Source organism: Mirounga leonina, unplaced genomic scaffold (genome assembly GCF_011800145.1).
Source record: "Mirounga leonina isolate KUSES-001 unplaced genomic scaffold, KU_Mleo_1.0 Mir_115, whole genome shotgun sequence".
NCBI lineage: Eukaryota > Metazoa > Chordata > Mammalia > Carnivora > Phocidae > Mirounga > Mirounga leonina.
The window spans coordinates 74287413-74305586 of NW_023270268.1; the positions used below are offsets into that span (position 1 = coordinate 74287413).

Here is an 18174-nt window from a genome sequence, read left to right on the forward strand (position 1 = left end):
ATAATAAAATAATAAAATAATTACTGTCAGAATGATGAATCAATTTGACTAAACACAAATCCATATTTTTCATAACCTTAAAAATTAAGTAGAAGTAATGCTAGCTTATTTGGGGAGTATATCTGTATACATTTAGAAGAACTTATCTAAGTAGAATAAAAACATAAGTTTGTATTACACTTACATTAATAAATCAAAAAAATTATTCTTTTTATTAAGCCAAAAATACTAAACTGGACTAATTTGCCCAAAAAATTGCCTAAATCATGTGAACTTGAATTCTTAACAATTCTGTATCTGTTTCCGTAAGAATACTTTTTAAATCTATCACATTGAAAGTATTAGAAGTTCAACCTCCTTATTTTCTGAAATGAGGAATATTCAGTTTATATATGTGCTTATTTCTACAAACCAGTCAGAACAGAGATCCTTAAAGAGACCTTATAATCAAATTTAGTAATGCCACCTGGAGGTAGAAAATATTCCACTTTCACACAATGAGAGGTAAAAACCTTTCTGAACTATAGATATAACGACAGACAAACAAGTGCGAATAGAACTTTGAGCTTAAATTTTAAAATTTCAGCCATAGGTTAAGAGTAGACACAAAATTATAAAACTCCACGGTCCATATAAAGGACTTGTTCTGTCCACAGTGGATATAAATTCTTCATTGATATGAACTCAAAATAAACAAACACACAAACAGAAAAGATAAATAAACCAGTCTCTGACATTTTTCATCCAACAGGGACAAGCTATCTACTGACCATTAACCCATCTACAGAAATCATCAAATTGTCAGACCATTAAACCAAATTTCCAATAAGGAATAATTTATCAGCTAAAACAAATCGAAAACAAAATGAGTAGAAAACAAAATTAAAATTTGGAAAAACGGAGAGTCACCAAAGTCCTATTGCCTCTTTGAATTCACCCCTGGAAGCCAAAAGAAGATGTGCCCAGGTTTACACCACCCATGAGATTGATGAATGTTACCTGGCTCTGTCAGGTGAATCCATTGGGCATCTTGGTGGAATTTCCAAAACTGTTAAAAGACAATTTCAGAAAAAAGCAAAATCATGAATCTCACACAGATATAAAAATGAACACGTGTTAAGATTTTTATTTTCCTTATATGATATGAGGGAACCAAACAGATGTAATAGCTAGTTCAAAAGAACACACATTTGGGGCACCTGGGTGGCTCAGTCGTTAAGCGCCTGCCTTCCACTCAGGTCATGATCCCAGGATCCTGGGATCGAGCCCCGCATTGGGCTCCCTGCTCAGCTGGAAGCCTGCTTCTCCCTCTCCCACTCCCCCTGCTTCTGTTCCCTCTCTCGCTGTGTCTCTGTCAAATAAATAAATTAAAAATCTTAAAAAAAAAAAAAAGAACACACATTTATATGGAATAAAGGAATGTTGAGACGAATTGCAAATAGACACAAAATAGATTTTTCCACAGGGAGGAAGTTCATTGCATCTCTACCAGCCAGGACAAAGTTCACTTATCTATCAGCTACCTACAACTTTCAAGAGTCGCAAAATAGGGCACCTGGGTGGCTCAGTTGGTTAAGCGACTGCCTTCAGCTCAGGTCATGATCCTGAAGTCCCAGGATTGAGTCCCGCATCTAGTCCCGCATGGAGTCTCACATGGGGCTCCCGGATCAGCGGGGAGTCTGCTTCTCCCTCTGACCCTCCCCCCTCTCATGGGCGCACGCTCTCTCTCTCAAATAAATAAATAAAATCTTTACAAGCAGGGGGAGTGGCAGGCAGAGGGAGAAGCAGGCTCCCCGCTGAGCAAGGAGCCCAATGGGGACTCGATCCCAGGACCTTAGGATCACAACCTGAGCTGAAGGCAGATGCTCAACCAACTGAGCCACCCAGGCATTCCAAAAACAACTTTTATTTTTTTATACCATAAAATTCACCTATTTCAAGTGTACAATTCAGTGATTGTTGGTAACTTTACTGTGGTATAACCAATACCACAAATCAGTTTTAGAACATTTTCATCTCCCCAATAAAATCCTTCACACCCATTTACAGCTAATCCACTTTCCACATCCAGTCTCAGAAAACCACTAATCTACTTTCTGTATTTATGGACTTGCCTTTCTTGAACATTTCATATAAATGGAATGATACAATATATGGTCTGCTGTGTTTGTGAGGTTCATTCATGATATAGCATGTGTCTGTAGTTGATTTCCTTTGACTGTGAATAGTATTTCATCCTATGGATATATTACATTTATCCTTTCACGGTTGATGGACATTTAGGTTGTTTCCAAATTTTGGCTATGAACATCCATGTGCAAGTCTTTCTGTGGATATATTTTAATCTCTCCCGGGCAATTGCATAGGAGTAGAATTGTGAGGTAGTATAATAGTTTTATCTTTAACTTCTTGATGAACTTAAATTGTTTTTCAAAGTGGTTTCATCATTTTACATTCTCACCAGCAATGTATAAAGTTCTCAGCTTCTCCATGCCCCCCACACATTGGTTATTGTATGTCTTCTTTATTTTAACCATTCTAGAGGGTATAAAATGGTATCTTATTGTGGTCTTAATTTGCATTTCTCTGATGACTAAGGATATTGGGCCGGGACACCTGGGTGGCTCAGTCGTTAAGCGTCTGCCTTCGGCTCAGGTCATGATCCCAGGGTCCTGGGATCGAGTCCTGCATCGGGCTCCCTGCTCCTTGGGAGCCTGCTTTTCCCTCTGCCTCTCTCTCTCTGTCTCTCATGAATAAATAAATAAAATCTTTAAAAAAAAAAAAAAAGGATATTGGGCCAATTTTTACGCACTTCTTAGAAGTCTTTTTAAAAGAATGAGATTTTCAGGGCTCCTGGGTGGCTCAGTTAGTTAAGTGGCTGCCTTCAGCTCAGGTCATGATCCCGCCAGGTCCTGGGATCCAGCCCCGCATACGGCTCCCTGCTTAGCGGGGAGCCTGATTCTCCCTCTCCCCACAACCCCACCTCCACCCTTCATCCCCACCCCCGCTCATGCTCTCTCTTGGTCTCTCTCTCAAATAAATAAATAAAATCTTTAAAAAAAAAAAAGAATGTGATTTTCTTAAGGATACTGGTCGTGCTTGCACATGCTCCTGCTCACTCTCTTGCTCTCCCTCCCACCCACTGAGAGAGACTTTACAGCATCTCACTTAATGTTGGACTCACACACACACACACACACACACATGAAAACTTAACTCCTATCTCACATATTATTTACACAAGAATGAAATCCTTGATCTAATTCCCTTGGGTAGATATACTGTTGGAATTCAGAACTTTTCAGATTTTAGAATGATAATAGATTGCATATACCATATATTACATAATACTTCCATAGGGGCTTGGGACAGTATTCATAATCAAACACATTTCTATTTCTGCAGAAAAAAAAAATGTATGAATATTTACACTAAGAGGCATAAATACAGATCCTAAACAGCTTCAAGTTAGTTCAGGTTAGATTGTGCTGCCAAATCAGTTCAACCCAAACTAACCAAAAAAAAAATTTTATTTTCAGAACTTTCTGGATTCCAGAATTGTGAATAAAGACCTGTGGGGCTATTTATAATAATGTAAGAGTTGGGGGTACCTGGGTGGCTCAGTTGTTGAGTGTCTGCCTTCAGCTCAGGTCATGATCCCAGGGTCCTGGGATCGAGCCCTGCATCGGGCTCCCTGCTCTGCGGGAAGCCAGCTTCTCCCTCTCCCACTCCCCGTGCTTGTGTTCCCTCTCTCGCTGTGTCTCTGTCAAATAAATTAAAAAAAAAATTTTTTTAAATAATAATGTAAGAGTTGAATAGGCTACCTGACAATGTTCAAGTTATTTGACATCTAATTAAATATTTATTAATTTTGATTTTTCAATTTTCTTTTTACATTTTGGAGCCAAATCTCAACCATTTTTTTCCCCAAATCTCAACCATTTATTTAATTAATTTATTTATTTTTTAAAGACTTTATTTATTTATGTGAGAGAGAGAGTGAGTGAGTGAGAGAGAAAGCACAAGTGGGGGGTGGGGAGAGGCATAGGGAGAAGCAGACTCCCTACTGAGCAGGGAGCCTGACCTGGGGCTGGATCCCAGGACCCAGGGATCATGACCTAAGCTGAAGGCAGACGCTTAACCCACTGAGCCACCCAGGCGCCCCCCAAATCTCAACCATTTAATAGACTACTAGGAATCTCTTGGACTCTGTGCACTGTGTCCCCAGTACAGATAAAATACTCCTGTGGATTTATGCAAACAAGAGAAGAAGGGACTCAGAAACAAGAACAAAAACAAAAGAGTAGCATGAGCTTGTAAGAACAGTAAAGGAAGGTTAATGGCCAGAATAAGTGAGTGCTTGAGAATAATGCTGAAATGAGGAAGGAGAACGTTTACTCAATACCTATGAAATGCCCAGCACTGAACTAACTTTTTTCAAATGCCATCGCTTTCATCACCATCCAAAAACCTATAAAGGGGGTATTATTATCCCCATATTGGAGATGAGATCAAATACTCAGAATTTAAGAGGTTTCCCCAGAATTAAACAGCCAGTATGTGATGGAGCCAGGATTTGAATCTATGTTTTCCAATTCCAAGGTCGATACTCTTCCCACCATAATGTCTTGATATATTCAGAATAGAATACATACAAAGAGAAAGAGTCATCCTTGGGGAAGAGATTTTTGTCTTTTCCATTAGGTAGGATAATTAAGCTGATTGGAGATAAGCAAAAATGACCAAGAGAATTGAATACCAACAAATACAAGGAAAGAGGAAAAAGATGCCCAACTAATTTAAGAGATTTTACATCTTTAAGCCTGATTTTCATCAAAGGTTAACATAAGAGTCTGCAAATGTAATTTCAGAACCAGAGTTAGTAATAGCCACGAATCATGGAGAAAAGAAGGAGTATTTGGCAAATGCACAAACATTTTCCTTATTTCTAAAATTTGGCGGGGGGGAGGTAAATTCCAAAAACATTAGGTCAGTAAAGTTTGACCGCAACCTTGAGCAAAACTTTTAACTGGAATCCTAAACAGATGACTAATAGAGCAGAATATAGTGATCACTATTTCACTAAAACCAGTGAGTATCCCAAAATAAGCCACTCTTCTTTCATATGGTTCTTTAACTGATTCTGAGAAGAGGGTCTTAAGCTAAAGTCCATGGCTTGTGAACCTTGAAATTATATGCAAAATTTAGTGCATGTGAACATTTTTCTGGCTTTCATTAGATTCTCAAAGTTGTAGACGCGGGGCTTTTGTGACCTCATGGCAGTGGAAAAAAATGGGGTCTCCGATCAGCCTGTGCAGGCCCTGTGAGTCCTCTCTTGTCTCCGTGGTGATGTCCTTTTTCTCTTGGTTGCTGGGTGCTCTGATGGCACCTACTGCTTAAAGTCTGTCACTGGTGAATTCTTGGTTAGAGTCTTGGTTCTGATAGAGTTTTCCTTCATTGGCTTGGTTCCACCTCCACAACTACTGTGGCTGTAGACCCCTCTGAGCCTCACGTAGGGCCTCCATTTGGCCTTGACCGTCTACCCCACAGCCTCCACTAGAAGTGCTTCATTCGGCTGAGGAATTTCTGGTTCCCTTCCATATCTCACGGGGACCAAAGGAGATGCAGGATTGCTAACTCAAGCCCGCTCTCTGCCTAACAACTCTGTACTCTGCAGCTTCCACTTACCAGTCTCGGGCCACAGGGAATAGCAATCTCTTTCCTGGATCCCAAATGAGTGACGGGACGTAAGCCTCCTCTGCTTTTTTGGCTTTCTTTTTGGTATTTCTCTCAACCTACCTAGCCCCCTCCCAACCACACACATATGCATGCACACACACAGATATCAGCAGAGAATCAATGTGTGTGTGTGTGTGTGTGTATGTGTGATCATGTGTGAATGTTATCACTTACTCCCTTCCCTCTTCTCTCCTTTGTCCCATATTCTATCAGACCAGAAGAAGAAGGATTTCATCCCCCTCTACTGCAGCAGAGATTTTCTGTAAGTCATATTCTTATAGGGGTAATATTTGCCCTCTCCCAGGTCTATAATAGCAGAAGGGTTACAGAGGAAACTGATTTCTGGGGCTGCAAGGAGGTAGATGTGTGTGTGTTGGAAGGAAACAGTGAGGACTGGAAATTTCATAGGCTTAGTATTTTTAAACATTACCCCATTACACATGATAATTATCTTGAAATATTTGAAAGGTGTGATGCAGAAGATAGAATTAACTTATTCTTTATTCTTTACTGGGCTGAAATTACACCAGTGGTGTAAGCTACAAGAATGCAAATTCGGATTTTTAAAAAACTTTCCAGTAACCGGAGGTTTTGTTCAAACATAAAATAGGATAATATAAGAAATAATGGGATGGTGTCACTGGAAATGTTAATATATTATTCACAACTAATGAATCATTGAATATTACACCAAAAACTAATGATGTACTATATGTTGGCTAATTGAATTTAAATTAAAAAAACCCGTAAGTTTGGATGACCACTGATCAAAGATACATGGTGGGGGGCGCGGGGCGCGCCTGGGTGGCTCAGTCAGGCGTCTGCCTTTGGCTCAGGTCATGATCCCAGAGTCCTGGGATCAAGGCCTGCATCGGGTTCCCTGCTCCGCGGGAATTGTGCTTCTCCCTCTCCCACTCCCCCTGCTTGTGGTCCCTCTCTTGCTGTGTCTCTCTCTGTCAAATAAATAAATAAAATCTTAAAAAAAAAAAAAAAAAGATACATAGGGGAAAAAATCCACCTTGGTTTAAAGATTATAATAAATGACCTCAAAATTACCTAAAGATACAGATTCTCATCTTTTTTTTTTTTCCAAATGAGGTTTTCATCATTTATCTTCTAACATCATTAGCAAGTAGACTGCAGATTTACATGTCTCTGAGTTGGCCATCTACTACTCCCTCTATCTCAGACTACAAAAGGTAGCCAAGACTTGGGGCCAGCGGTAGAGAAGAAAGGTCATATGCAAGGAATTGAAACACCAAGCCTGTGTCATATATTAGTATGGAGTCTAAATTTACACTACTCATATGATGTGGGATTCTTAACACACACACACACACACACATACAAGAAATGACTGGACCTGGTAAAAATCCAAAGGCTATGTCAGAGGCAAATGACAATTTTCTTTGTAGGGAAACTTCACAACCCAAGCACATGAAACTCCCAATGAAATAACCTCCTACTGAAGATGAGTTTACCATCAAGAGTTACAAATCATGAGGAAACAAACCACTTAAGACAAAGTTAGCAAAATAGCATACCAAGAACTAGATGTAATAAAACAATCTGAAAGGAAATGTAAAACAAATATGTTCTATCAAAAGAAAATTCAGGGGCGCTTGGGTGGCTCAGTTGGTTAAGCAACTGCCTTCAGCTCAGGTCATGATCCCACAGTCCTGGGATCAAGTCCTGCATCGGGCTCCCTGCTCTGTGAGGAGCCTGCTTCTCCCTCTCCCGCTCCCCCTGCTTGTGTTCCCTCTCTCGCTGTGTCTCTCTCTGTCAAATAAATAAATAAAATCTTTAAAAAAAAAAAAAGAAAATTCAGAAAGCTCTGCTTAATATGAATATTTTATTGAGCAAGGAACAAACTATTGGAGAATAGGGAGACTTCCAACCCAAAGTAGTTAAGAAACTTGAATCTCAGTAGTTACAGCTCAGTTTATAAAGCATGAAATGTGGGAGTGCATTTTCTATTGTGATTGGTTACTAGAAACTTACACTCCTTTTCACTGCAAGCTTACTTTGTAGCTGAGTAGCTAGGAAGTTTTTGTTTTTTATTTTTGTTTTTTGGGTTTTTTTCTTAAGTAAGCTCTATGCCCAATGTGGGGCTTAAACTCACCACTCCAAGATCAAGAGTCGGGGCATGCTCCACTGACTGAGCCAGCCAGGTGCCCCATGGCTAGGAAGCTTTAAGGTCATGCTGACATGAAAAAGTCTTAATTTTTGTTTAAGGTCAGAGTAAGCATTTTGGGGAAATCAGAACAGTTTTAAGTTTTGGTTGCATGATTATTAGTGTTTGGTCTAGGAATATATTCAAACTGTGGTCTCCATTTTGGTTTTGCTTGAACAGTTCCAAATAATAAAAGATTAAAGAAATATTAGAAACCAGAATGAATGAACAGTACAAGAAAGAGTGAAAGAAAGAGAAAAAGAAAGAAAGAAAGAAAGAAAGAAAGAAAGAAAGAAAGAAAGAAAGAAAGAAAGAAAGAAAGAAAGAAAGAAGAAAGAAAGAAAGAAAGAAAAGAACCAAAAAGATTGGTTTCTTAAAAGAACCAAAAGAACTTAGAGAAACAAAAAATATAATCACCGAAATTGAAAACTCAGTGGACGGATTAGACAATAGTTTAAATATAATTGAGAAGAAAATTTACCTGGAAAGTAGATCTGAAAGAATTACTAGGGACATAGATAAATGGATGGAAAATATGAAAGAGGGGTATGTTAGGCAGAATAATGGTCCCCCAAGGATGTCCACATTCTAATGTCTGGAAACCTGTGAATATGTCATATGGAAAAGGGTAAATTAAGGTTGCAGATGGAATTAAATTGGCTAATTGGTGGACCTTGATATAGGGAGAGTATCCTGGATTATCCAGGTAGACCCATTGTAATCATAGGGGTTCTTAAAAGTGAAAGAGGAGAGAGGAGAGCATGGGAAGCAGAGAGATGGCAGTGTGAAAAAGACTTGCCAATGTTGCTGGCTTTAAAGATGGAAAAATGGGACCATGAACCAAAGAATGCAGGCAGCCTCTAAAAACTGGAAAAGACAAGGAAATGAATTCACTCCTAGAGCCTCCAGAAGGAATGCAGCCCTGGCAAAACATTGATTTTAGCTCTGTGAGACTCATTTCAGACTTCTGGCTTACAGAACTGTAAAATAATAAATCTGTGTTTTTTAAAGCCAACTAAGTTTATGCTTTGTTACAACAGCAGTGGGAAACTAATACGAGAGGTTAAAGAAGTGTAAGGTAAAAGGAAATGATTCAACATGTATCTAATAAGAGAAAAAGTAGAGGGAATATAGTATTTTTTAAATGGCTGAGAATTTTCCAGAATTGAAGAAATGAGTCTTCAGATTGAGAGATCACACAAAGGTCTGAATGTGATACATATCAACTAATCTACAACCACACACATTGTAGTGAAATATATAAGAGAGAAAGTCTTAAAAGCAAACAGAACCTCCAGCATGGGCAAGAACAAGACAACCAGAACTCTCTTTCCAGGAAGGTAACAAATGTCAGTGGTCAACCAATGTTATCAGTATTCAAAATTAGACTCTAGGTGTGGCCTGTGATCTTTTAATCTAGGGATTCCTGGGTGCTGGTACACTTCTGGAGAAGAATTTGGACAAAGAAGATGGAAGGAAGCTGGTTCCACAAAAAGAGATTCCCCTTCTTCCTTGTTCTCAGTCTTCTACTTCAAGGTAAGAAAGGGGCAACAACAGGAAAAAGAGCAAAGACTCTCTGTAAACACCTAAAAACTTCTTACAAATCTCCAACTCCCAGGGATTATCTAAAAGGGGCATTGTTATTTCATAACTTTGTCATAATAATGCCTGAATAGAAGTTCCTTCCCTGAAAGACAGAAAATATCCTTCCAGAGATGTGCCACACAGGAACACTTCTATTTCTCTTCCCATGAACCATCCCTGATTGTCTTCTCTTCCATTTAGCCTAAATGTCCATCCATCTTTCTTTTTTTTTTTTTAATTTTTTTTTTATCCATCTTTCTATACACAGGTATGATTCTTTTTCTCTACAGCTATGAAACCCACCCCATTGTAGCAAAGTGCTCACTTTTAGCCATAACATCCTCATCCACCTACAGGATCCAAGTGCTCTAGGTTAGGTAAGACGCCAGAGGGTAGCAGGTGGAGAGTGAAGATGGAGTGTGTTTCTTTTTCAGGGAGTTAACATGGTAGAGTGGAAAGAACATGGGATTTGGAGACAGATGAACCTGGGTTTGAATCTTGGTCCCTCACTTGGCTCCTTATGTAATCTCGGGCAAATTGCTTGACTTCTCTGAGCTCCAGTTTCCCCCTCTGTAAAATAGGACCTACCTTGCAGAGTTGTGAGGATTCAGTGAGAGAAAGTGAGTAGCACAGTGGCTGCCTGGCATTTGATAGGTATCAATAAATGTCATCTCTCGGGTGCCTGGGTGGCTCAGTCGGTTGAGCGACTGCCTTCAGCTCAGGTCATGATCCCGGAGTCCCGGGATCGAGTCCCGCATCGGGCTCCCTGCTCGGCAGGGAGTCTGCTTCTCCCTCTGACCCTCCTCCCTCTCATGCTCTCTGTCTCTCATTCTCTCTGTCCCAAATAAATAAAATCTTAAAAAAAAAAAAAAAGAAAGAAATGTCATCTCTCCCCTTTGGTTGTCATATAACTTCTGGATAAGGGGGAGTAGGGGAGGGCTGTACCAGAGGTGGCTTTAGAGGCCAGTACAAGAAAGAGGAACAAATTGTACACCTAGTCTACTCAGTAGAAAACATTAGAAATATTTCTCTGGTCACTCATAGACCATGCTTGACAAATGAATATTCATTGCTCATAGAATGATTCAAGGATTTGCCTGGAGAGCACTGTGACTCTGGGAATGGATAAGGCTCCATGTCATTGGCACACAACTCTCTCTTTCATTCCAGGTTGTTGTTTCTCTAACAAATTTCTACCAGTAGAGAATTGGAATATTTATTAGTCGGAAAAGAGGGGAAGGCAACACCTCGAAAGCCTCAAACTAGAAAACTGATAGAATGTTGGGCAGCAAAATAGGGAGAAGGAAGGAAATTTGGGGCAGTGAAGGTGAAATAGGTGCATTCTCTTTGGGCACCCCCCCCCCCATGGAATCCTATCCAATGGCTATCACTGTCCTAGGGCTCGGTTTGCATATAGATTTGGGCATGCTTTGCATGGAAACAGAAAGATTAGGAAGAAGGTCAGAGCCCTAACTCAGCATACCACATTAGCTTCCATCATTTGCCTTCCGGCCCAACACATCCTCCCTGGCCTTGGTGGGCAGCACCCAGCATCTGGGCCTCTCTTGGTGATCCTCCTCCCCCATTCTCTATCTCATCATTGGGGGGGTATGCTGCAGCAGCATCAAACAAATTGGGGTTCAGATCAAGTCCAGTTCCTGCCCCTTAAATATTTGATGTCAGGAATTTAATTCCTCTCATCACATCTCAGTTGACTCATTTATTACATAAGGATAAAAATAATTTCTACCTGTTAGGGGCTTGGGAGGATTAAATGAGGTAATTTGTTTAAAGTCCTTAGGCTATACCTGGCTACATAGTCAATGCTCAATAAATGTTAGCTATCATTATTATCACAGTCTACCCCCAAGATCCTGTCATAGGGCCCTCTCATACAGGCAACATGAGACTTCTCTCCCTCTCCTCACACATTCTGTGTCCACTACAGGAAGGAGCAGTACCTTCATCAACAACTGCTCAGGGTCTGGCCAGCATGCGGTGTATCCCACTGTTCTGGATTCAGTGTTCGACAGGAAGGCCTTCCGTCCGGTCACCAATTTCAGCATCCCCACCCTAGTCAACATCTCCTTCACTATGTCTGCCATCCTAGATGTGGTGAGTGCTAATCCCTCTAGCCCTTAATTTTTTCTCTCCCTGGCAAGGCAACCCCAAAAGCCCTTGTCCACATTACAGCTTCATTTGCCCAAGGGGGACCTCAAAGAAATTGTGTCTGGCTCAGCAGGATGAGATATAACAGCACATAAAAGAGAATTTCTTTTCTTCTCACCCAGTGATTTTTTTTTTTAATTTTATTTATTTATTTGACAGAGAGAGAGACAGCGAGAGCAGGAACACAAGCAGGGGGAGTGGGAGAGGGAGAAGCAGGCTTCCCACTGAGCAGGAAGCCTGATGTGGGACTTGATCCCAGGACCCTGGGATCATGACCTGAGCCGAAGGCAGACGCTTAACGACTGAGCCACCCAGGCACCCTCACCCAGTGATTTTCTACCATGGCTGCACACCACTGTTCAGGCTCCACTCCCAGAGGTTCTGATTGGATGAACCCAGACTTTGGTATTTTTAAGCTCCTCAAGTGATTCTAAGATACAGCCAGGATTGAGAAGTCCTCTTGTGAACTCTCCCATCCATGGCCCAAAACATGTGTTTTAATCAAGCTTTTATCCTTGACCTACATGTCGGCCTTGATCGCAGCACCACTTTGACATATCTTGAGGGTTGGTAAACAGAAGTGGGGAGTGGGAGGAATGGACAGACTTCTTACCAGCATCATACTGGAAACAGGAAATTTATTTTGACAGGATAAACAACTACAGCTCTTGTCATCGTTCCTGTGGCTGGAAATGGTATGGCCAATACTGTTCATTCTCTCCCTTCATTTACAGTCAGAAAGGATTTTAAACAAATATATAATTATGACCTTTATGTACCTAACAACATATCTTTGAAACCCATGATGGAGAAATTGAAAAATCTACAATCATGGTGAGAGGCTTCAATATACTGCTTTCAAAATCAAGTAGAAAAAGAATAAAAATATTGTGATTTTTAACAGCACAATTAAGAAATTTGATTTAGGGGTGCCTGAGTGGCTCAGTTGGTTGAGCATCCAACTCTTGATATTGGCTCAGGTCTTAATCTCAGAATCTTGAGTTCAAGCCTGTGTGTTGAGCTCCATGCTAGGTGTGGAGCCTACTTTAAAAAAAAAAAAAAGGAAAGAAATTTGATTTAATAAAAATCGAACTTTGTGCCAATGAATATGCATAATCTCTTCTGACACAAATGGAATATTGTCCCACACTGACCATATTTTTGGCCACAAAGATCTCAATAAAGTCGAGAAAGCAGAAATTATCTAGACCACAATCTCTGATCACAATACAAGAAAATGAAACTAACCAGAAAAAGATAGCACTCCCCAAGAAAACCTTATTTCTGGGGAATTTAAATTAAACTTCCAAATACTTTGGGCTAAAGAGAAAATAAAACAGGGGCGCCTGTGTAGCACAGTCAGTTAAGAGTCTGACTCTTGGTTTAGGCTCAGGTTGTGATCTCAGAGTAATGAGATCGAGCCCTGCATCAGGCTCGCTCTCAGTTCAGAGTCTGCTTGAGACTCTCTCTCCCTCTCCCGCTGTCTGTCCCCACTGCGTGTGCACTGGTGCGATCTTTCTTTCTCTCTCTCTCTCAAATAAATAAAATAAATCTTTAAAAAATAAAGAGAAAGGGGCGCCTGGGTGGCTCAGTCATTAAGTGTCCGCCTTCGGCTCAGGTCATGATCCCAGGGTCCTGGGATCGAGCCCCGCATCGGACTCCCTGCTCCTCGGGGAGCCTGCTTCTCTCTCTCCCACTCCCCCTGCTTGTGTTCCCTCTCTCGCTGTGTCTCTCTCTCTCAAATAAATAAATAAAATCTTTTAAAAATAAATAAAAAATAAAGAGAAAATAAAACAATTAAATAGAAATTATGAACTAATGAGAAATTACATATGAAAATCTATGAATATAGCCAAAGTATAACTCAGCAGAAAGTTTGTATCTTAAGTGCACTAATTAGAAAACAAGAGGAGAAAAAATGAAAGTAAATGACATAAGTTTCCAATTTGAAAAGCATGGTTGAAGGGAAGGAGAGAGGAGAGGAATAATAGTAATGATCACCTAATCTTCCTCTCAAAGTGTAGTTCCCAGATGGGCAGCACTGGTTGATTGCACCACCTGGAAGCCTAGAAATGCACACAATTTTGGGTGCCACCCAGCATGACCAACCATCCCAACATGCCCAAGACTGAGGAATTCTCAGGACATGAAATTTTCAATGCAAAAACCAGCAAAATCCTGAGCAAATCAGGATGAGTTAGTCACCCAACCTACTGAATCAGAATCTACAGTTTAATATGATCCCCGGGTATTTTATATGCAAAGTGAGAGTTGAGAAGCACTGACCTAGTACAAGTCTTTATTTAATCTGCATAGAGCCCTCTCTTGTGGCTGTGGTTCCACAAACTGCAGCTGCTGTTGAGAGTGTCCTGAGACTGGACAAGCCCACAGAATTAGATAATCCTTGAAAACAGTTTTCAAAGAAGGTTGCCAGACTTGGAAAAGAGAGTTTGGAAAGGTCATCCTAGAGACGAGGGTGGTGCCTGGCACCTACCAAGGAGAGGAAGACCACTAAGTCTCTTGGCTTCAAAGAACCCACTGGCTTGTTCAAGGTCTCCTTGCAATAAAGACCGGTGAAAGGGGTCTGGAAGACATTTGAAGTCATGCTAGATACTAATACATAATACCTATGAACAACATCACAGTTTCAAAATCCATTGATAAGGCTTATTTCATGTGATATCTACTAATCTCCTTATTTCACACTAGGGAAATTCTAGCTCAGAGAGGCTAAGTTATTGATCTTTCATCTCTGAATCTCATTCCTACTGATGAAAGGAGAGGATTTCTCTGATCACCAGTAATTTCTCACAGAAATGGGAAAAGAGAGGGATCAAAATTTATGAAGAAATGAATGCAGAGTGCCTCAATTCTATCTGTAATTCTTATTTCTTGAAAAAAAGCCAAAGTAGGGCGCCTGGGTGGCTCAGATGGTTAAGCGTCTGCCTTCGGCTCAGGTCATGATCCCAGGGTCCTGGGATCGAGTCCCGCATCGGGCTCCCTGCTCCTTGGGAGCCTGCTTCTCCCTCTGCCTCTCTCTCTGTCTCTAATGAATAAATAAATAAAATCTTTAAAAAAAAAAAAAAGCCAAAGTAAATTTATCAAAATATTTATTCCACGAAGTTTAGTGATAGAAATACATGTTTATTTTATTATTTTATATACGTTTTATGTGCAGGAAATATTTCATAACTTTTTTTAAAGAAAAATCAAAGGACAGGAAAAAACAGCCTCGATTCATATCAGGCCCTCACCTCTCCTCCACCTGGGTTCTAGGTCTGGGATAACCCATTTATCAGATGGAACCCAGAGGAATGTGAGGGCATCACGAAGATCAGTGTGGCAACCAAGAACCTATGGCTCCAACACATTTTCATCGTTGAGTTGTGTGTATTAAGGGCTGGGAAAAGGCAGAGGGGATGCCATTTTCGGGAATCAGTAGAATTTACAATCTACCATTGGAGCCACTACAAGTGGTCTTAAATGGCTGAGAAATGACCACAAAGGTAAGAGGAAAAACCATAACACCTGCATCCCACCCCATCTCTCTTACAGCATGGATGTAGATAAGACCCCAAAAGGCCTCACGGCATATTAAGTAATGAAGGTCGCATCAGGTATAAGAAACCCATGAAGGTGGCCAGCATCTGTAGCCTGGATATCTTCTACTTCCCTTTTGACCAGCAGAACTGCACACTTACCTTCAGCTCATTTCTCTACACAGGTAAGTTGCAATGGAGTCTCAGGGATGTGGGTGAATGAGAGCAACCAATAAAACAACAGAAAATCGGGGCGCCTGGGTGGCTCAGGCGTTAAGCGTCTGCCTTCGGCTCAGGTCATGATCCCAGGGTCCTGGGATCGAGCCCCACATCGGGCTCCCTGCTCAGCGGGGAGGCCTGCTTCTCCCTCTCCCACTCCCCCTGCTTGTGTTCCCTCTCTCACTGTGTCTCTCTCTCTCAAATAAATAAATAAAATCTTAAAAAAAAAAAAAAAACAGAAAATAAAATATAAAGAAATTATGAACAAATGGTGACCAAGGTGTGTGGGTAGAGCAAAGATTAAAGATCTACGGATGTTGGGGTGCCTGGGTGGCTCAGATGGTTAAGCATCTGCCTTTGGCTCAGGTCATGATCCCAGCATTCTGGGATCAAGCCCCTGGCTCAGCGAGGAGCCTGCTTCTCCCTCTCCCTCTGCCTCTCTCCCTGCTCATGCTTTCTCTCTCTCTCTCTGTATCTCTGTGTCTCAAATGAATAAATAAAATCTTTAAAAAAAAAAAAAAAAGCATCTACGGATGTTTAAATATTTTCCATAAAGGCAGAACACAAATCTATCTTGCTGATTACCATCCCAAGCTCTTTCAAAGTTTCTGCCATATGGTAGATACTCAAAAATATGTGTTTAATGAAAAGATGGAAAAAGAGAGTGCAGTTGAGTCAACAGGAAACTGTATCCTTGGGAAACTATCTGGATCTCCCTTTCAGTGGAGAACATGTTGCTCGGCATGGAGAAAGAAGTGTGGGAAATAGCAGACACATCCCGGGACATCGTTCAAACCCATGGAGAGTGGGAGCTCCTGGGCATCAACAAGGCCACCCCAAAGATATCCCTGGGTACCAGCCTATATGATCAGATCATGTTCTATGTGAGTTCAGAGGCCTTTGCTTTTTCCTTCCTTCCTTGCTTCTATCTTTACCTAAAATCTCCACCAAGTGGGTATTTCCCAAGCTTCAGTTTTACTTCTGCCAGACCTGAACCTTCTCTCTTGGCTGTCCAGCCACACTCTTTTTCCTAAAGCTCACTGCTCTTGCCTAATTTGCCCGTGGCAGGTTCTGTACTTAATTATGAAGCTGCATTCTGCATATCTCCAGATCTCAGGGTGATATTAGAACAACAAGAAAGGCAGAGGCACAATCACTACTATTCCTGGCAGACTCCAAATCTCTTATCCATTTCCCTCTCTTTCTTCTCCCAAGGTGGCCATCAGGCGCAGGCCCAGACTCTACATCATAAACCTCCTGGTGCCCAGTGGCTTTCTGATTGCCATCGACGCTGTCAGCTTCTACCTGCCAGCAGAAAGCCGGAATCGTGCCCCATTCAAGATAACCCTTCTGCTGGGCTACAACGTCTTCCTACTCATGATGAATGACTTACTCCCCACCAGTGGAACCCCCCTTATCATTATGGCCTCTCCAGTCTTTGGGAAAAGAAGGGTGGGAAGGACTGACTGAACTAGCTCAGGGAAGGGAGATATACTGAGAAAAGGAGACTCTACGCTTGCCAGGATAGGATTGGAAGAGAGAAGTCCTAGGTTGGTGCCTCTGGCCCACATGTAGGCCTACCTTTCCTCCAGGTGTCTACTTTGCCCTGTGTCTGTCCCTGATGGTGGTCAGCCTGCTAGAGACCATCTTCATCACCTACCTGCTATACCTGGCCACCACCCAGCCCCCACCCATGCCTCAGTGGCTTCATTCTCTTCTCCTTTGCTGCACCAGCCCAATGAAATGCTGCCCCACTGCACCCCAGAAGAGAAATAAAGGCCTGGGCCTCCCCCCGGCCCACCTGCCTGGTAAGGGTTCAGCACTGCATACATTTCCTCTTCCCACACAGTCATTTCTCTGCTCCTGTCTCCTTCCCTGTCCCCCTTCCTCCCCAGGTGAACTTCAGGGTCCTGGCTGAGTCTCTGTCTCTCTGTAGGTGTGAAGGAGCCTGTGGAGTTGGTGGGAAAGGTGTCAGGTCCCAGAGAGGCAGAGTTAAAAGGGTATCCTGGGTCAACAAGGGCCCAGCAGGAAGATGAGACTCAGAGGCAGCACTTGGTCAACCTGTGGGTACAGTTCAGCCACATGATGGACACCCTGCTCTTCTGCCTCTACCTGCTCTTCATGGCCACCTCTGTGGTCACCGTCATCATCCTCTGGAACACCTAGGCATGATGTCTATCTGCTCCTGCAGATCCCAGCCCAGAACTGTTTCTGGCTTCCAGAGACCAGTCAGGTTTTTACCTTGTTGAGTATCGACTGTCATAGCCCAAAGATGACCAGCTCCCAGATGCATTCCATGCATCTCAGTCCAGCCCCACTGATCAGTTTCAACTCAACTCCAGACATTTTCCTCTTGTATCTGCATTCTGTAGACTTCCCTCAGTCTTCCTATGTGGCTCTAGGCTCTCCTTATATCTTTTCCATAGCAGTCCCACCTCCTCTGCTTGCTTACTTGTCCCAATAAATCATTCTGCAGAGATCTCTGGTTCTTTATCATGTTTTCAGGTAGCAAATTAACTACTCAGGACTGATAGTTTCAAAATATCACCTGTACATCCCTCTGCCTGTGATAAAATTTTGATGTCATAACAGACTATTCTCTTACTTTCAAGTCCAATGTGACAACAGTCCTGTCTGGGAAGTTTTAATTTTCTTAGGCATTTTATTTTATTTTTTTAAGGTTTTATTTATTTTTATTTTAGAGAGAGAGTGAGCATGAGCAGGGGAGGAGCAGAGAGAGAGAGAGTGGGA

General features: G+C 41.6%; 1 protein-coding gene across 1 annotated transcript; it reads left to right on the forward strand.

Annotated features, from left to right (window-relative positions):
* Positions 1 to 9381: 9381 nt before the first annotated feature.
* On the forward strand, positions 9382 to 17589 carry LOC118006883 (5-hydroxytryptamine receptor 3E-like). Its single transcript, XM_034999700.1, is given in 9 exon segments — positions 9382 to 9448; positions 11445 to 11611; positions 14942 to 15051; positions 15221 to 15258; positions 15261 to 15389; positions 16147 to 16307; positions 16639 to 16841; positions 17014 to 17231; positions 17360 to 17589. Coding segments are annotated over 9 exon segments (1323 nt in total).
* The last annotated feature ends 585 nt before the right edge of the window (positions 17590 to 18174 follow it).